The sequence below is a fragment of the Marmota flaviventris genome, chromosome 8 (genome assembly GCF_047511675.1).
Source record: "Marmota flaviventris isolate mMarFla1 chromosome 8, mMarFla1.hap1, whole genome shotgun sequence".
NCBI classification, from domain to species: Eukaryota; Metazoa; Chordata; class Mammalia; order Rodentia; family Sciuridae; genus Marmota; species Marmota flaviventris.
Window position 1 is genome coordinate 134,374,502 of NC_092505.1, and position 21,185 is coordinate 134,395,686.

The 21,185-nt window shown below is 38.6% G+C and overlaps 1 protein-coding gene across 8 annotated transcripts in view; it reads right to left on the reverse strand.

The window, feature by feature from the left end:
- Iho1 (interactor of HORMAD1 1) overlaps positions 1-21,185 on the reverse strand; it is a 52,380-nt gene that overhangs the window by 18,673 nt on the left and 12,522 nt on the right. For 3 of the 8 annotated variants that reach the window (XM_071615729.1, XM_071615731.1, XM_071615728.1), the window contains 3 exons: positions 4,491-4,561; positions 2,671-2,845; positions 1,402-1,565 (listed from right to left, as the gene is read on the reverse strand). In XM_071615729.1, the coding sequence (XP_071471830.1) occupies positions 1,402-1,565; positions 2,671-2,845; positions 4,491-4,546 (395 nt within the window). In that variant the 5' untranslated portion in view covers positions 4,547-4,561. Of the gene's footprint in view, positions 1-1,401; positions 1,566-2,670; positions 2,846-4,490; positions 4,562-6,870; positions 6,984-17,032; positions 17,090-21,185 lie in introns of those variants that run through there. The other 5 variants (XM_027934022.3, XM_071615730.1, XM_071615734.1 and 2 more) reach the window with 5 other exon arrangements.

Sequence of the window (21,185 nt, forward strand, 5' to 3'; positions counted from 1 at the left end):
TCTGCCACATCAATGTTTATAGCAGCTCAATTCACAGTAGCTAAACTATGGAACCAACCTAGATGCCCTTCAACAGATGAATGGATAAAGAAAATCCGGTGCACATACTCAATGAAATATTATTCAGCCTTAAAGAAGAATAAAATTATGGCATTTGCAGGTAAATGGATGGAACTAGAGAATATCATGCTAAGTGAAATAAGCCAAACCCAAAAAAACAAAAGCTGAATGGTTTCTCTGATAAGCGGATGCTGATCCATAGTGGGGTAGAGGGTGGGGAATAGGAAAGAATGAAGGAACTTTGGTTTGTGTAGAGGGGAGTAAGGGGAGGGGTGGGTTATGGGGATGGGGAGGACAGTAGAAAGAAATGAACATTATTATCCTATTTACATGTATAATTACACTACTGGAGTAACTCTGAACTAAGTACAGACTGAGGAATGAGAAGTTGTGCTCCATTTGTGTAGTATATGTCAAAATGCATTCTACTATAACATAAATAAATTTAAAAAAAGAACAAGGCAGAGGTTATTTTGTTTGTTTGATTGATTTTGTTACTGGAGATTGAACTCAGGGACACTTAACCACTGAGTCACATCCCCAGCACCCTCCCCGCTTTTTTGAGTTTTTATTTTGAGATAGGGTCTCTCTGAGTTGATAAGGGCCTTACTGAATTGCTGAGGCTGACTTTGAACTCACGATCCTTCTGCCTCAGCCTCCCAGGTTTCTGGGGTTACATGCGTGGGCCATCATGCCTAGAATAAGAGTTATTTTGTATGTCAAGCTAAATAGGCTGAGAGATGTCCAGATAGCTTATGAAACATTATTTATAAGTGTGTATATGAAGGTTTTTGTCTAAGGATTACATGTGAATTTGTAGGATGAGTACAGAAGATAACCCTTATCAATGTACATGGATATCATCTAATGTGTTGAAGGCCCAAATAGAACAGAAAGATAAAAGAAGGGCAAATTCACTCCTTCTTCTTGAGCTGGGATATCCATTTTGTTAGACATTAGAGCCCCCTGGTTGTCAGGCTTTCAAACTCCAGGACTTGTACCAGCAGCCACCACTCGCCTTCCTTCTCAGGCCTCCTGACTCAGACTGAGTTATACCTGTGGCTTTCCTGGTTCTTTAACTTGCAGATAGCAGATTATGGCACTTCTTGGTCTAGACAATCTCATGAGCCAATTCATATAATAAGTCAATCTCTGTAACTTTTTTTCTTTGTCTCTGTCTCTTCTTCTCTCTATATACATATAAATCTTATTGATTCTGTTTCTCTGGAGAACATTAATACATGCTATCATATTGAAATTTAATTCTTTGATTACTGACACTCCCTTTTGTTTCCCTCAGAAAAACACAAGCTGCCTTATTCACTTGAAAATGTTGCATACCTGTCACATTGATCTTTTGTCCTTTTGTTTTTCTCCTCAAACTGTGTCAAAAGACCTTTTGACTTTCCAACTGGCAAAGGAATAGAAAATAGGCCTATATCTTTTGTATCTCCTGCAAAGAGCTGGGGTTTTGTCTGGTACTTTGTGAAAATACTAGGTTCACTCTGTTAAATGAACAAAAAAAATCAATATAGCATTTCACACATAAAAATGCATAACATTCACTATTTTCTGTATAATTCAGAATCATATTTAAGTGCAAACCTTATTGCTAAAAACAATATAGCATGTAGCTTTTTTGAATTTCTGTGTCTAACAGGAAATTATATTTACAATAAAACAACTCTTTCTATTAATAGGGTTTCTACCTTACCAGCAAAGATATTTAAAATATCAGTTAAGATTGCTTTAAAATTAATTGCATAAATTTACAGGCAACAACAGAAAATTATTTATGCTATCTCTGAGATGATGTATTAAAGTTTTTAAATGAATAAGTTTAACTAGATTTGCTGATTTTATCTGCTAGTGAATTAAAATACCTATTGATAAGTTTGACATGGATTGGACAATGGTCATGATATCATATGGTGAACCATTTCCTGTATTCAAGGATTCAAGAGACTGTTCCCTCTCCTGGCCCTTATTCATTATCTTGGCCCTCAAAAATCCTCATTTTCTTCCTTCATCAATAATATAATGTAGCTGGGTGCAGATTACACACCTGTAATCCCAGTGGCTTGGGAGGCTGAGGCAGAAGGATCACAAGTTCAAAGCCAGCCTCAGCAACTTAGTGAAGCCCTAAACAACTCCATGAGACCCTGTCTCTAAATAATATATTAAAAAGGGCTGGGGATTTGGCTCAGTGGTTAAGTGCCCCGGGGTTCAATCCCCATTACCGCCCCCCCCCAAAAAATAAATGTAGTATAGTTGATTGAAATCCACAAAGTATGTGAAGTTTCTTAGGAAAAAGTCTATTTAATATAAAATTTATGTAATTTATTCCTATTGTATGTAAATTTTTTCTTACAAATTTTCACAAAAAAATTAGTGTGACTAGACTTAGGAAATGTATGCAGTATAAGCCTTTTCCTAGAAGCAGTCAGGGACTAACAGTATTTTATATCATTTGGGTAAGAGAAGAAATTGCAAGTATTATTATTTTTTGTTCACTTCAGACCACCAAGTCTATAGTAGCTTTAAAAATGTATGATTCTACTATATATTGGTATGAAATACATGAAGAGAAATTCTGTAAATTAGACTCACATCCAGAGAATTCTGTTGTGACTGTTTTGAATGTCTCAAGTGGGCACTGAAATCCAAGGGTGCTGACAGGGTCTCTGAATTTTCTGGACAAAACTGAGATCCAAAGAGGAACTGAGAATCACTGAGAGCAGTATAATCAGTCTGATTATTATTCCAGTTAGATGACTTAGTGGTCCTAAAATTAAGCAAGATAAATATATTAAGTGGACATATAACCTAAACAATGAAAACATAATTTACAAGTGTTTACTTCAGAATATCCTGGGCACAGGGCTAACTTACTCTGACTTTTAAGCCCCCTGTACATGGCCAGTAATATGTACAAAGAAGCACAAGAAAGGAGCTGGAGTTGGTCATGGTGGACCTGGCCTCTAATCCCAGTTAATCAGGAGGCTGGGGCAGGAAGATTGCAAGTTGAGAGTCCAGCCTCCACAACTTAGCAAGGCCCTAAGCAACTTAGCTAGACCTTGCCTCAAAAAAAGAAAGAAAGAAGGAACAAAAGAAAGAAGGAGGAGGGAAGGAGAGAGGGAAGAAGGGAGTGTGGATCTGGAGATAGAACTCAGTAGAAGAACACTTGTCTAGCATGCTCAAGGTCCTGGGTTTGATCCCTGGCACCACAACACACACCACACAAGAACATTTTGAATGCCACACATTTTTATTATAACCAGTGTTAGAAATACTCAGGCTCTGCAAGAAATCAAACATGTGTTTGAAAGAATGTGGGCAAAGCAAACTTTACTTCTGCCACAAGGCATGCTAGGGAACCTGGCTAGCAAGTACCCCTGGGTGGGCAATTTTATATCCCTAACACTGCACTGCCCTTTGCCCTGATTAGAGGAGTTGATTGGCTAATTTTAAAATTAGGGCCAGCGAGATAAGGGCTATAGTTAAAATGGTTACAATTGCTTTCAATTAGGACTAAATATTCTTTTTTAGTACCTGGGATTGAACCCAGGGGCCCTTAACCACTGAGCCACAGACCTAGCCCTTTTTATTTAATTAATTTATTTATTTACTAGTTGTAATTGGACACAATACCTTTATTTATTTATTTTTATGTGGTGCTGAAGATCAAACTCAGTGCTTTGCACTTGCTAGGCAAGTGCTCTACCGCTAAGCCACAACCCCAGCCCCATTATTTTTTATTTTGAGACAGGGGCTCACTAAATTGTTTAGGGCCTTGCTAAGTTGCTGAGGCTTTGAACTTTCAATCTTTCTGCCTCAGCCTCCTGCCTTAGCCTCCTGAGTCACTGGGATTACAGGCAGGCACCATCACATCCAGAAGCTGGAGTGACTATTATTTCCATGGTACCTAAAAATTGCACACACAATCAAACATATATATGAACACTGACTTGATTTTATTCCTTACTACTTCAATAGAGTTGCCCCAACTAAGGTCAGTTCCAAATGTTGGACTATCTCTGATTCTCATAGGTCCAATCCATAGGCCCAATGTAGGGTAAAAAGTCATTGCTCAGTTAACATATGAATTAACATCACTTTTGTAATCAATAAATGGGAAAAAGACACAAGAAGGAGCAATGGTGACAGAGGATTAGAAGAGATAGTACAGAGCATTTCTACCACTACAACCCAATAGGAAGGGGACCTTCTTTCTAGAATCAATAAGACTCTCTCTTTTTTTTAATTGTAGATGAACACAATACATTTATTTTGTTTTATTACTTAATTTTTATTTGGTGCTGAGGATGGAACCCAGTGCTTCACACATGCTAGGCAAGCGCTGTACTACTCAGCTATAACCACAACCCCTAAGTATCTTAAGTATCAAAGAATATAGCCAGAAAACTTACCCTGGGCCTGAAGGAATACTGAGCATCTCTTTGATGTTCCAGACATTAAAATTCATTTCTTATGATTATCTCTATTAAAAGAACAGAGGAATATTAATTAAGAAGGTTAACATGATATAATATTTTCCAAAGAAAAGTAATTTTACTAGTAATCTTACTACATGTAAATGAGGACATTTCAGCAGTTACATTCCCATCCAGTTAATGAAAATTTGTGTTACCCATGTGCCAAAAATAGGTTATCTTCTATCATTAAATTGCACACAACTGGGTGCAATGATGCATGCCTGTAATTCCAGAGACTTAGTCTGAAGCAGGAAGACTGCAGGTTCAACAGCAGCCTCAGCAACTTAGTGAGACTCTGTCTCAAAATTTAAAAAGTAAAATAAAAGATCTTGGTATACAGCTCAGTGGTAGAGTGCTCCTGGGTTTAATTCCCAGTATTTAAAAAATGTAAAAAGAAATAAAAAAAAAGAGAAAGAAAAAAATATACAAATTCCCACTTGACACCAGGGAATGCTCAAAATCACCTATGAAACTGGAAATTTGCCTTGCTTTGCTCTTTGCCCTTTTCTCTTGTTGTCCTATGAATAATCTGCTTTTAGGAAAGAACCAATATACCTTATCTTTCATTGCTTGATGCAATGAATGACTTAACCCATTACCTCTCCCAAGAAGACTAGTTTTCCTGAGACCATAAGATATTGGAATGTCAAGAGAGATGTAGAATTTGGGGAATTAAGGAGTCAGATGAAGAGGGAGTGCATTGGATAAAAGTGCCTTCCCACATCTCTTAAAAGCAGTGCCTTCTCTACCTACTTTGGTTTTCTGCTCAGTGAGTACTGCATACCATAGGTCATTATTATAACCATACAGCCTGAATTTTTTGTTAAATATTTTTTAGTTGTAGTTGGACACAATATCTTTATTTATTTATTTATTTATATGTGGTGATGAGGATCCAATCCAGTGCCTCACACATGCTAGGCAAGCACTCTGCCACTGAGCCACAACCCCAGGCCTAGCCTGAATTTTATAAGTCTAATTTATAAATTTTAATACATTTTTTAGTTGGACACAATACCTTCATTTTATGTATTTATTTATTTTTTATGTGGTACTGAGGATTGAATCCAGCGCCTCGCATATGCTAGGTAAGCACTCTACCACTGAGCCACAATCCCAGCCCCTAATTTAGAAATTTATCTTTCCAAACTCACAAATCATTCATATTTATTAGATAACATTTTACCACTGTGATATCAGAAATATGATTTTTTATCCCTACACATATGGTAGAATAAACCATCAAACATTAAACACTGTCTCAACACAGACCTAACCTAGATAAAATGAAACAGAAGTTCTGAATAAATATTTTAATGTATGTAAAATTTTTCTAATTTTCTAGAAAAACAGATGCATTTTTTGGTGTTTATAAATACTTGTTCTACATGAATGTTAAGTACAGACCATAAGATCAAGGGGCTATAAGCACTGCCATTTACAGTTTTGTATTGTGTGCTAGGTACAATGCTAGTGTACATTTATTTAATCCTCCCAATGATTTTTTGAGGCAGGTGTTATCACCATTTTTTTGTGAGCAAAGTTCATATAGGCTAATTAACCAGCTCAAGTCCTCTCCAATAATTAGGGGTAAGAAGTTTCCAAGCTAGGTGAGTTCAGTACAATAAGTCATGATATTTCAAGTACACCAGTCTGTTTCTTAACATTGGCTGTTTGAGGGTACTCTTTAGAACTAAGCATCTCTAATGTTTCCCTGTATTAATAGCAAGGTAATAAATGGGAAGATTATGTCTTTTGAGGCACCAGACCAAGATTCAAATCATAACTCTTCTACCTACAAACTGAGTGAACTTGGGAAAATCAGTTAACTTCTTTGAACCTCAGTTTCCTCATTAGTTAAATGAGCATAAGACAATAACTATCTTAAAAGAATGGGGAATGGAGGGTAGAAACTGGTGCCATGGCAAATGCCAGCAATCCCAGCAGCTCTGGGATGCTGAAGCAGGAGGATCTCAAGTTCAAGGCCAGCCTCAGCATTCTAGTAAGGTTAGTGAGACCCTGTGTCAAAATAAAAATGAAAAGGGATGGGAATGTAGCTCAATGAATGGTTTAGTGTCCCTGGGTTCAATTCTTGGTACTAAAACAAAAAAAAGAATGCGGATAAAGATTCAAGAGGATGACTTATGAGGTAGCTCAGTGGCAGTGGTAAAATGCAAGTTTAACATGCATGAAGCCCTGGGTTCAATCCACAGCAGCAACAACAAAACAACAACAAATGTAATATCTAGTACCTGGTATGGAAACTGGTACTTATTAGCTGCTTCTTAATTACTGTCTCAGACTCTGGCTTTACCTTTCTCAAATGAATCCATGGTTTCCTTGGGCTGACCACATTCACCTGCTCTCAGTTCATAGGACTCCATATAACAGATCATAAACTCTCACATTCACTCCAGCAGCAAAAAAAGTTCCTGCAGAGTTGAAACTGAGTATTACAGTTAATTTTTTGGTCTCAACCCTCCTGAACAGAGTTTAGATAATTTCTTCTTTGTAAATCAATGCAATATTGCTTTCCCACAAAGCAAATAAGTATGTATTTTTTGTTGTTTGTTTTTTATGGTAATGGTGATTGAGCCCAGGGGCACTCTACCTGTAAGCCACATCCCAAGATCCTTTAAACATTTTTTTTTTAACTTTGAGACAGTGTCTTGCTAAACTTCCCCTCAAACTTGTGAATCTCCTGCCTCAGCCTCCCTAATCGCTGAGATTACTGGTATGCGCCATTGCTCCTAGCAAGCAAATAAATTAGTAAAATACCTCAGAGTGAGATGAGAACTGAAAAAAAAATTTAAAAAACCCAGCTAAGCAAGAAGCAGTGTTGCATAATCCCAGCAGCTCGGAGGCTGAGGCAGGAGGATTAAAAATTCAAAGTCAGCCTCAGCAATTTAGAGAGGCCCTGAGCAACTTACTGAGACCCTGTCTCAAAATAAAAAGCAGGTTGGGGATATGGCTCAGTGGTTAAGTGCCCCTGGGTTTAATCCCTGGTACCAAACACAAACAAACAAAAAACCCAGCTACATTACTAAAATGGGTTCCACTGGTGAATTCTTTGAAACAGACTAAGGAAATAATTATACCAATTTTCTCCAATCTCTTCCAGAAGATAGAAGTTCTGGGGATCCTTTCTATGAGACCAGTATTACCCCATACTAGTCAAAGACATTACATGAAAACTGGACCACCATCACTCATGAGCATACATGCAAAGTCCTCAACAAAATATAATCAAGCAGAATCCAACAATTTAAAGAGAATTATAAAGCATAACCCAGTGGGATTCATTCCAGACATTCAAGGCTGTTTCAACATTCAAAAACGAATTGATGTGGGCTAAGGTTGTGGCTCAGTGGGAGAGAATTTACCTCACATGTGTGGGGCACTGGGTTCTATCCTCAGCACCACATAAATAAATAAAATAAAGGTATTGTGTCCATTTACAACTAAATTTTTTTAAAAAAATGATCCACCACATTAACAGACTAAAGAGGAAAAATTACATGATCAGATCAATAGATGCAGAAAAAGAAAGCATTTAACAAAATCCAACACTGATTAAAAAAAAAAAAAAAAACCTCTCAGCAGCTGAGTGTAATCCTAGCAACTGAGGAGACTGAGGCAGGAGGATCAAAAATTTGAAGTCTGCCTGGGCAATTAATTCAGTGATACTCTGTCTAAAAATATATTTAAAAAAAAAAAACAGTCTGGAGATGAAACTCAGTGGTAGAGTACTGGCTTAGCATATGCAAGGCTCTGGATAGAATACCTAGTACCAAAGTGAGGGAGAGCTTCTCAACAAACCAGGAATAAAGGCGAAAGTCCTCAACTTGATGAATAGCTTCAACAAACCTAGAGCTAACATCATATTTAATGGTGAGAAACTAAAATTTCCTGCCAACATCAGGAACAAGGCAAGGCTTTCCCTTCTTATCACTCCTTTTCAAACGTTGTACTAGAAGTCCTAGAAAATAAAATAAGACCAAAAAGAAAAGAAATAGAAAGCACCAGAATGGGAAGGAATAAATACAACTGTCTTTGTTCACATATTATATGATTGCCTACTTTTTTAAACATTTTTCATTTATCCATTTATGAAAACACACATAATGTTTAAATATATTACTTTATGGAATTTAAGAAGTCAAAGTACTTGTTTTTATATTTAACAGTTGTTGTTTTAGCATTTTACTTTGCAAATTAATCAGATGTCTCCTTTAACAAACACAATGACTGCCTATTTTTTAATATTTATTTTTTAGTTTTAAGTGGACATATATTTTTATTTTATTATTATGTGGTGCTGAGGATTGAACCCAGTGCCTCATGCATGCTAGGCGAGCATTCTATCACTGAGCCATAACCCCAGCTCATGATTGCCTATTTTGAAAATCTAAAAGAATTAACAAAAATATTTCTAGAACTGATAAGTGATTATACTGAGGATACAAAGGATAATCACTTATCAGGATACAAAGTTAACATACAAAATCAATCACTTTCCTATATACCAATAATTAACAAATAGAATTTGAAATTAAAAAACAATAACATTTATATTAGTACTAAAACATCACTTACAACTCTGACAAAACATATGCCAAATATATGAGAAAAACTATAAAACGCTGATGATATAGAAACTTATATTATGAATATTGACAAGCTGATTCTAAAGTTTATAGAGAGCCAAAATACCAAAATAAATAAATAAATAAAAGAGGTGTAAAAGCCAGAGAACAATATCTAGTTTTAAGATTCACTATAAATTTATGAGTAATCAAGACAAAAAAGTAGACAAAAAGATCAATGGAATAGAGAGCCTAGAAGTAGACCCACCCCTAAATATAGTCAACTGATCTTTGAAAGAAAAGCAAAGATAATACAATCAAAAAATAGTCTTTCAACAAATGATGCTAGAACATCATGCAAAAGAAAATAAATTTAGACATAGCTCTCATACCTTTTGCAAAAATTAGCTCAAAACAGAATTTAGACTTAAATAAAATGCAAAAACTATAAAATTCCTAGAAGATAACATAAAGGAAAAGCTAAATGACTCTGGGATTGGGACTGGTGGTAACATTTTAGATACAATGCCAAACATGCTATCCATGAAAGAAACAACTGATCAACTGGACTTCCATTAAAATTTAAAACTTCTAGCTGGGCACAGTGATCTCAGTGTCTGGGGAGACTGAGGCAAGAGGATAATTCGAGGCCAGCCTCAGCAACTTAGTGAGATCATCAACAATTTAGTGAGATGCTGTCTCAAAATAAAAAATAAAAAAGTACCTGGAATGTAGCTCAATGGTAAAGTGCCCCTGGATTCAATCCCCAGAACAACAACAAAAAAAAAAAAAAATAGAAAACTAAAAATTTCTCTGTGAAAGATATTTTCAGGAAAGTGAGGGCTGGGGTGTAGTTCAGTGTAGAGTGTTTGCATTGTGTGTATAAGGCATGGAGTTCCAGGTTTCACCTCAGCACAAGAAAAGCAAGAAGCAAGGAAGGGGGTGCTGGAAGAGAAAGGAAGGAAATTTGAAATAAGAAGACAAGCTACAGACTAGAAGAAAATCTTTCCAAACTTTTGTTTTTACAGTACTGGAATTGGACCTAGGGGCACGCTACTACTAAACTACAGATATCCCTTGCTGAGGGGATTTATCCCTCCAACATCGACTGTGGGGAGCTTGAGGGCACAGAGAAACCTCTCTAGAGACGGTTTCAGAGAACAGCATCTGCTTTATTGCACAGCAAGAAAAGCTTTTATAGTGGGTATGTACTTTACATATAACAGTCATGATAGGCCAGAGGGGATATATACATATCATCTTAACGGAAGTCTAGACACCAAGAGTTCAAAAACTGCCACATAGCCCAACCCCACACCAACAGGGGAATAACTCCTTGTCAAAGGAGCAAGGAAATTGCTCTTGCCAGTGTTCTGACAGCACTTTGTTCCAAAATATAATGTCCTATGAGCAAGATAAACATTCTTCCATGAGAGTCCAAGGTTAGGCCCTGCAGCAATCCCTACACCTTTTTATTTTATTTTACTTTTGGACAGGGTCTCACTAAATTATGGAGGCTGGCCTTGAACTTGAGATCCTCCTGCCTCAGCCTTCTAAGTTGCTGGAATTACAGCGTGCACTGCCACTGCCCAGAAAAAGTAATATCTAATGAAGGATTGGTACACAAAATATACAATGAATTCCCTTGTTGGTACCAGGAATCAAACCCAAGTTCTTACACAAATTAGGCAAGCACTCTACAACTGAGCTACATCCCTAGACCTGCAAAAATCTCTTAAACTCAATAATAAACTGGGTGTGGTGGTGCATGCCTATAATGCCAGCTACTCAGGAGACCGAGGTCAGAAGATTGCAAGTTTGAGTCCTGCCTAAACAACCTAAGGTCTCAAAATTAAAAATAAGGATGTGAGGGCAATATACAGAGATTTCTGTCACCCCATTGGTCACTAGGATTGACTTGGCTGATCTGGCTAGCTAGGAAGCTGTCCGCTTCCTCTTCACTGCACCATGTGCATCCCTACAGAAACTGCACATTAGGTCAAAGAGGACAATCTTCCCTGTCAGAAGAGGACAATTCTTTGGTCAATGGTATTTGAACAGCTATGCTCACCTGATAGAAACCCCAAACAAGCTCTAAAATTAAAAATAAAAGTTCAGTGGTAGAATACCTTTGGGTTCAGTGGCCAGTAACTCAAAATAAATAAATAAATAAAAGAGGTGCAAGCCAGGCATTGTGATGAGTATCTGTACAGCCAGCTATTTAGGGGGCTAATGCAGGAGGATCATTTCAGGCCAGCCTGGGCACTATAAATAAGACCCCAACTCAAAAATAAATAAATAAGCAAATAAAATTAAATAGAAGAGGTATATTTATGTAAATACAAGACATAGTTTTTTTTGTTCCCTACAGAAATTCCTCCTTCTAGAATTTAGACTTAGAATTTAAACAATATTACACACATTACTACATCAAGGTGATTATTTAATGTCATTATTCCATACCTAAATAAAATCACTATCATTTTTCATCTCTGTTTCAACTGAGATGAAATTTCTATAGCCCATGTCTTAGGGTTTAGAATATACTAGTTTCCACCTTATCCTAGCAGGATATGTTCCAAGACCCCCAGTGGATGCCTGAAACCACAGATAATACAGAATCCTATGATTTAATGTAATTTAATGCCTTTTCCTTTTCCTTTTTTTTTTTTTTTTTTGTACTAGGGATTTAGGGACTAAACTCAGGGGGCTTTACCACTAAGCTACATTCACAGTCCTTTTTGAGACAGAATCTAAGTTGCAGGGACTGGCCTAGAACTTGCAATCTTCCTACCTCAGTTTCCTGAGTTACTAGGATAAGGATTCCACCTTTTTTAATATTTATTTTTTAGTTGTAGGTGAACATAATATCTTTATTTCATTTTTATGTGGTTCTGAGGTTTGGATCCAGTGCCTCACATGTGCTAGGTGAGCACTCTAACATTGAACCCCAGCCCCAGCCCCCGACCTTTTTTTTTTTTAAGTTATTTTTTAGTTGTTGGACCGACCGACCCTTCCTTCCTTCCTTCCTTCCTTCCTTCCTTCCTTCCTTCCTTCCTTCCTTCCAGGTGCTGAGAATCCAACCCAGTGCTTCACACATGCTCTACCACTGAGCCACAACCCCAGCCCCATTCCACCTTTTTTAAAAAATATGTTTTTAGTTGTAGATGGACAAAATACCTTTATTATATTTTTATGTGGTGCACAAGATCGAACCCAGTATCTTCCACATGCAAGGCAAGTACTTTACCATTGAGCTACAACCCCAGCCCATCAATTCCACCTTTTTCCATCATAACCACTTACCATCCATTGTAGCCATAACTTTCTCAGTTTAAAGTGTGACAGCAAAAATTATCATGAATTTCTTTTTCTTTCTTCACAATTTCATGGATAGAAAATTCATTCTTACTGTGTATCTTAGCAACCTCAGAAATATGTGGGGGTTTTTTTCCTTCCTTAAATTGGAAAGACTCACATTTCCACTTTAAGAGAGCACTTTACACCTTTTGTTTGCATTTCTGAATTGAAGCATTGCTACTCTTGCACTTCACAGCCACTGTCACATAAAATAAGGGTTACTTATTGATAACCAAAGAAGGCCACTAAGTGACTAATAGGTGGGTAGCATATACAGTGTGGATACACCAAAGAGATGATTCACATTCTAAACAGAATGAAGTGGGACAGTAAGAGATTGCATCATGCTACTAAGAATGAAGGAGTGCCAAGTGGGCTGGTGCATGCTTGTAATCCCAGCAGCTAGGGAGGCTGAGGCAGAAGGATCTTGAGTTCAAAGCCAGCCTCGGCAATTTAGCAGGGCACTGAGCAACTCAGGGAAACCTTGATAAAATATTTAAAAAGGGGCTGGGGATGTAGTTCGGTGGTTAAGCACCCTTGGGTTCAATCCCTGGTACCAAAAAAATAGAATGAAGGAGGGCCCAGTCATGAACCTCATCAACTTCATTCCCCCCCCCTTTTTTTTTAAGAGAGAGAGAGAGAGAATTTTAATTTTTTTTATTTTTTAGTTTTCGACGGACACAACATCTTTGTTTCTATGTGGTGCTGAGGATCGAACCCGGGCCTCATGCATGCCAGGCGAGCGTGCTACCACTTGAGCCACATCCCCAGCCCCATTTTTTCCCCTTTTTGAGTTTGCCTTTTTTGTTTTTTTCCTTCTGAGCTACTTTCTTCTGAATTTACCTTTGATTCCATGAACAACAGACTTGATTGATAAGTATTTAGTTAGTTTTTAGTTTTAGGTGGATACAATATCTTTATTTTGTTTTTATGTGGTACTGAGGATTGAATCCAGTGCCTCACACGGGCCAGGTGAGCACTCTACCACTTGAGCCACAACCCCAGCCCCTTGATTCATAAGTATTTATAACAAAGAACTGAAACTAGCCTCAAGCAATGGTGAACCAGAGTATAGACTGCTGGATCAGATTAACTTCCTAAGCAAGAACAATTACCCCCAGCTGAGGCTGTGGCTCAGCATTAGCTACTTGCCTGGCATATATGAGGCACTGGGTTCAATTCTCAGCACCACATATAATAAAATAAATAAAGGTCAAAAAATAAAAAATATTAAAAACAACAACAACAATTACCCCATGAGGGAATGAAGGCTGCCCACTTAAACAGGATGGGAACCAAATTGCCCCCTCAAGTGATGATGACCTTCCAAAACTAGTCCTGAGAAAATGATTAACCTGACCATGGCCTGACCTGAATGATATACTCTGCCAATTATGCTAACCCCCAGCTATGGAAGCCCCAACCCTTGCCTTTGTTTCCCTTTTCTATAAAATTTCAAAGTCTGGGTCACTCCCTTGAAGACAGATTTTTGGTTACTATACACCTATATATCTGTTCTTCCCAGTGTGGTCATAGTAATTAAAAGCTCCTATTCTACAGAAGGGAGACCAGTAGAACACAGGTAGAGAACCAGGGGAAGGGAGAAGGGGAAGGAAACAGAAAGTAGGAGGGAATGAAATTGACCAAATTATATTATGTTCATGTATAAATATGTAACAATAAATGCCAATATTATATATAATTATAATACATCAATAAAAATTTTTAAGGGCTGGGGGTACAGCTCAGTGGTAAAGTACTTGCTTAGCATGTTGAAGACCCTCGGTTCAATCCCCAGCACCATGGGGAAAAAAAATGTTTAAGTCAGAAAATAAATATTGTTAGCAAGGATGTAGATAAGTTGGGAAAAACTAAAAATAAAAAATTTCCTTCCTTTAACCATAGCTAATCTCTTTGATTGGCATATTGGACAGGTAGCCAAGCCTGGTCTGTTGGGACCACTGGGGACAAGGCTTTTGCCCAAGGACTCCAGTAACAAGAATGACACATAATTTAAAACTTTTGAATTGCTTATTTCTGGAACTTCCCATTTAATATTTTTGGACTACATATGGCTACATGTTGTGCCCTGCTGTGTGTTAACTCCCTTTTGTATAGAATAGCAGCTTTCAGGCTATGCCCAGCCCTGAATTACTCCATTTTATAAAGCAGTAGTTTATCATGCGCTACTCCATTTTGAGTGCTAAGGCTAAATGACTTGGCAACTTGTCTGGGAAAGCAGATAACCATCAGATGTTGGACATACAAATTTTTTTAAAAATATTTTTTTAGTTGTCAATGGACATTTATTTTATTTATTCATATGTGGTGCTAAGAATCGAACCCAGGGCCTCACACATGCTAGGCAATCACTCTACCACTGAGCCATAACCCCAGGCCCTGGTCATATAAAATTAATTGAAAAGAATAACCCTCAGCTGCACAGGACAATTGTAAGGCACAAACTGATAAAAAATTAATCATGCTAGTAAAAAAAATAACCACCTGTGAATTTATCAGATTAAATCAAAGCATATGGATGCCTGGACACAGCAAACCCATATCAAAGGAATCAGGCCCCTGAGCTTATCAGATACACTGGACCACTGAATGATGCACCCCCTCACCTGGAACACATACAAAGAGAGGCACCTAGATGGTGGTACATCAACACATACCAATCTGTCATCAGACCAGGTGGTGAATGTGTTTGAACATCAATAAGCAAGAAACTCCTGATTGTCCCTAGTGCTTTAGTTCAGCTTAATCTCCCTGCTTGATACAGCCCACTTCAAAACTGCCTGCTGTCTAGACCCTTGCTTAGAACAATTTCAGTACCCTGAACAGTTCTGCATTCTGAACAAATTCTTTGACAGGTCCAGGCACAATGGCACATGGCTATAATCCCTGCAACTCCACAAGTTGAGGCAGGAAGATCACAAATTAAAAGCCAGCCTCAGTTAACTGCTATATTCCTATCTGCTCTCTGCCTTCACACTCAGTTCTGCATCTTTAAGCCCTTTGGTCACCATTAACCCTTTCTTAGCCTTTGTAACCCATATATCATTGTGAAAATTTTGATGTGTGACTTATTATAGATTAATAATTAAAATTGGCATGGAATAAAAGAATTTGTTATTTGCTTTGGCCATGACACCAAGTGAACCATGAGTATTTTGGTCGATTAAAGCTAATGAAAGTGAGTAGCTTGTGAATTTATTCAGCAAATTCTGACATTGTATAAAGACACAAATATGTTCAGTCTATGTTGATGCCATAGTTTGCTCATGACACTGCAGTTGACCATAAATAACTGAAACTGTGTTTTTTTATGGTTATGAAATTGTGGATAGTGGGACTACTGTAACTATATCCAGGGTGTCAGAATCTAAACTATTCCTAAGGCAATCTTTAAGGTGGTAGAGCACTTTGGGTTCAATACCCAGCATCACCAAAGTAATGATTGTGATAAATAAACTCCCAACTAAATCTAAGGACTACCTGTGTTTGTTTTTTGGGCCTGTTTCCATGCTACCTGTATAGGCTTTTAAATTCCCAGTGAATAGGAAGTCCCATATGCCAAAATATGTCCTTGAAGATATTAGTAGACACTATTAATTGATAGTCATTCTAAGGTAAATGAGAATTAAATGTATACATTTAAATTTTTCAAGGGCAGGGTTCCCTCCTCACCTCTCACCCCTAACCCTATTAAAAGCAGCACAAAAGGGGAGGAAAGATTAGGCATGTGCAAGAAATGCAACTGTTTCTACAAAAAGGTGTCTGGCAGGGTTGGTAAGCAAGAAAGGAAAAATACCCTGACCAGAGAGGATGTCCCTGAGGGGCATAAACTTCTCCATTTTACCCTCTTTTTCTTTTTAAGACAGGGTCTCGCTAAGTAGCTGAAGCTGGCCTCAAACTTGTATCCTCCTGCCTCAGTCTCCAGAGTCATTGATTATAAGCGTGCGCCACCATGCCTGGCCTAACTCTGCGAATCTTAGTGTGAGAACTTCCAAATGCCCCTCCTGCTCCTCCAATGTAGAAAAAAAGAAAGTCTCAGCCAATAACAGCCATCCACTCTCATCTTCAGACTCTTTTCAAGCTGGAGACACACTCTTGAGCTCCTAGACTAAAACATTCTGACATGTTTTCCAGAGGCCTCCAAAGAATTTCCCGTAATAATAATCAAGCCAAATCCCAGTGCACTTTCCTGGGTCCCTATTCACTCTAACTTCCCAGGCTGACTCTTCCTCTCCCAGGGGAAGCCGCAGCTCCTCGTGAATCTGACGAAAACTGCTCTTCAAAGATGAGTACACAAGTCATTTCCTTCAAGTGCCAGAGTGGACTCACAGCCACAGGGAAATAAAAGCAACGAGGGACTTTAGTCTCAAGTGTAGAAGCCAAAGTCTCAGGAAATCCCTCGAGGTTCCCCGGAATTCCCAACCTATTCCCAAGGAGCCGGTAGTAACCTAACCCCACCCCCACCTCCTCCCATTCCATTTCCACCCCTCCCAGCCCTTCGGTCCCCACCTCTGGCAGCTGTCGCGCAGGGACATAAGGCTGTAGGGTCCTCACTACAACGCTTGGTCCAGACTGAAGCTGCCAAAGCATGCGCGGCCCCGCCCCCAGGACACGCTCTGACCAATGAGGATTCCGCTCCATCCACAGGGCTCCGCCCACTGCGGTTCCAGGCTAACGGTTTTAACGGTCCTAACGGTCTTAACCTGCATGATCCAGCACCTAGCCCGACGGCCTGCCTCCCACCACACATAACCTCACTGGTACACATAACTATAAGGGACTTATCTCACACCCCCACAGTCTCATTCCCGCTCCCCGCTTGTCGCCTGACCTTCACCCCATTGCATATGCAAAAACCAAGGATGCCCTGAACCCCAAGAATGGTGAGGTGCCTCTTACAAAGGCAGCATGTAAGGTGGACCAGGTGGCCAAAAACTAGGGCATGGCTGGGGCTTGGATGGTGGGAATGAGGGCAGAGATGGGGAGCGTCTGTGACAAGAGGCACTGCGGTCTGATGGGGACACAAAACTGGAACTGTGGAAGAGAAAGGAGGCAAGACACTGTCTGAGGTTTCTGGTCTACTGAATGCTGGAGTGGCATAAGGGCAGGGACAGAGGGTGTAGGGCAGGAAGGCTCTATCTCTGCCTCTGTTGGTTCCAGATGACTTTGGAAGCAATGAAACAGGATGAGTTCAGCAATGAAAGAGTACAGATGAAAGAGATTGAATTGAGCACTAGAAGATGCACAACTATAGAGACCTCAGAGATGACAGAAAAGCATGCAAAGGACGGGAGCAATGTCATCCCCTACAGGAAAAAGTGTCTGAGAGACAAGTGTTAGAGAAACAGAAAGGTGTTATTTAGTGACCAAAGAATGAAGAGGGAACTTTGCTTACAAATCATCTCAATTCGAGGAGTTTGATGGGTTACACATATAGGATAAGAATAATGAGAGAGAGAAATTAATAAAGGGAAAAATATTCATGAACTTTTTGGGACCAGGCAGAGATCTTCCAGAAATTCAAGTGCCAGCTCTTTTTTTTTTAATATTTATTTTTTGGTTGTAGATGGACACAATATATTTTTAAGTGGTGCTGAGGATGGAACCTCAGATGTGCTAGACAAGTACTCTACCCCTGAGCCACAATCCCAGCCCTGGTGCCAACTCTTTTGAATCCTTTTACAATTTAATGTTTTCTGGTAATAGCAGCTGGTGTCATTGGCCTTGAAAAGTGGGGGAGAGGGATGGTTAGCAAGTCCAAGTCAATTTAACCTTGTTCTACAGTTTCAGACAAAATATTTCTCAAATGTTCGACATGTCTACATGCAGAGCTGAGTAGAAATCTGACCCAAAGGTAAGACAGCAAAATAGACACAATGCAAAGGCAATACCATGTCAAGTATGACATATCTATGGGCCCAAGTGAAGAGTTCATATTTTCAACAAAAACAATCTTCAAATTCCTTGAAAGTAACCTAGACAACTGTTATCATAATGCACACCAAAAGTGTCATCTACAGCAAAACTAGTGGGAGACTAATAATGTATTGCACAGCTGTGTAACTTCCAATACTAGTGATTTTAGTCAACTAAGAACAGGCAAAGCTAGACGGTTTATTTAGGATTTTCTTCAGTAACAGAGACACCAAAGAGTGAGCCTCTCCGGAAGCCATCTGAAACATATTTCAAAAGAAGAGGAAATCAACTGTGGCAAGTTGCTGATGTTTCAAAGAAAATGAGTGAGAATTGCTGGTGACCTTGGCAGGAACATTTTCAGAGATATAGTGGAAACAAAACTCTGATTGGGCCGGGCGTGGTGGCACACACCTGTAATCCCAGCAGTTTGGGAGGTTGAGACAGGAGGATCAGGAGTTCAAAGCCAGCCTCAGCAAAAGCTAAACAACTCAGTGAGACCATGTCTCTAAATAAATTACAAAATAGGGTTGAGGATGTGGCTCAGTGGTTGAGTACCCCTGAATTCAATCCCCAGTACCAAAAAAAAAATCTGATTAGTTTGAGAATTCAAAAGACCAGGAAGAACGATTTGGTATATCCATCCAATGGACAACAACAGGAAAACAATGAGGACTGAACAACTCCATGCAGCAATATGGATAAATCTCAATTATGCTGAGTGAAAAACCAGATACAAAAGAATGCATACTGTGTGATTCTATTTATATAAAATTCTAGAAAATGCAAATGATCCATAGTGACCAAAGGAACAGTGTGTGTGGGGGGGGGGGGGGGGGGCTGGGGATGTGGCTCAAGCGATAGCGCGCTCGTCTGGCATGCCTGCGGCCCGGGTTCAATCCTCAGCACCACATACAAAGATGTTGTGTCCCCCGAAAACTAAAAAATAAATATTAAAATTCTCACTCTCTCTTAAAAAAATGACACACACCTATAATCCCAGAGAATCAGGAAGCTGAGGAAAAAGACCACAAATTTGAGGCCGCCTGGGTCACTTAGTGAGACCCTGTCTCAAAAAAAGGTTGGGCTGGAGTTGTGATTCAGTGGTAGAGAGCATGCCTACCATGTTTGAGACACTGGGTTCAATTCTCAGTATGACATATAAATGAATAATATAAAGGTCCATCAACAACTAAAAATATATATTAAAAATTAAATAAAAAGATAGCCCTTTTTATTAACTCAGTGGTAGAGCACCCCTGAGTTCAATTGCTAATACTGTAAAGTACTAGAGTGTAGTCCAGGGCTAGAGAACTTGCCTATCATGCACAGGGTCCTGGGTTCAATCCCAGCACTGCAAAAAATAAAAATTACAGAGTTGAAGGTCCATTCTGTTCTCCCTGATACTATTCTTATGTTTATAGAAGAACTCAGGAGTGCTCTACCATTGAGTTAATAAAAAGGGCTATCTTTAAAAAAAAATCCTATATATTTTTAGTTGTTGATGGACATTTATATTATTTACATGTGGTAATGATTTAATATCATTCTTTTTTATCTTTTTTAAGAGAGATTTTTTTTAATATTTATTTTTTAGTTTTTAGCGGACACAACATCTTTTGTTTGTATGTGGTGCTGAGGATCCAACCCGGGCCTCATGCATGCCAGGCAAGCGCGCTACCACTTGAGCCACATCCCCAGCCCTCTTTTTTATCTTTATTATTTTATTTTTATGTAGTGCCGAGGATCAAACCCAGTGCCTCACACATGCTAGGCGAGCGCTCTACCACTGAGCCACAAATCCAGCCCCTAATATCATTCTTATGCATGATTTATACTTTTTTAAAAATATTTTTTAAGTTGTACATGGATACAAAATCTTTATTTTTTTAAAAATTTTTTTGTGGTGCTGAGGATTGAACCCAGTGCCTCACACATGCGAGGCAACTGCTCTATCGCTGAGCTACAACCTCAGCCCAAAATTCATGTTTCTATCCATAAATAATACATTGCATTGATTTTCATGTCTATCATCTTATAAATGATATATTTTGTGTATCTTTATACAACTTTTTGATTCAACATATTTAGAGTTGATTTCTGTGGATGCCCATATTTGCAGCCCCTTCATAGTAACTCCATTGAGTGACTATAACCCAATTTTCTCATTGTCCCATTGCCAGGCTGCTAAATTTTTCTCCTATGAAGACTGAGCATCCCTCATCCAAAAATACAAAATCCAAAACTTTTTGAGTGCCAGCGGGATGACAAGTGGAAAATTCCACTCAACTCATGTGATAGGTCTGGGTTTAAATACTAAAAATACAGGGCTGGGGATGTGGCTCAAGTGATAGCGCACCCACCTGGCATGCGTGCGGCCCAGGTTCGATCCTCAGCACCACATACAAACAAAGATGTTGTGTCCACCGAAAACTAAAAAATAAAATTTAAAAAAATTCTCTCTCTTTTAAAAAATAAATAAAAATACAGATCTGGGAGTAATGGTGTGTGCCTATATTTCCTCCTAAGAGCTATCAGCCTCTTAAACATTTCTTCTGAATTCATGACATACTTTCTAAAATTTATCTTCTTAGTAGTATGGTCGCATAGTTTTAGAATGCAAGATTTGCCTCTACTACATTATTAAATACTTCATTGGCTGTGAGTCTACTGAACTCCACTGTGGATTCCCATATGTTTAAATAAGGGTCTTGCAGACTGATAATGCCAAGGGACAGATTTCTCTTAT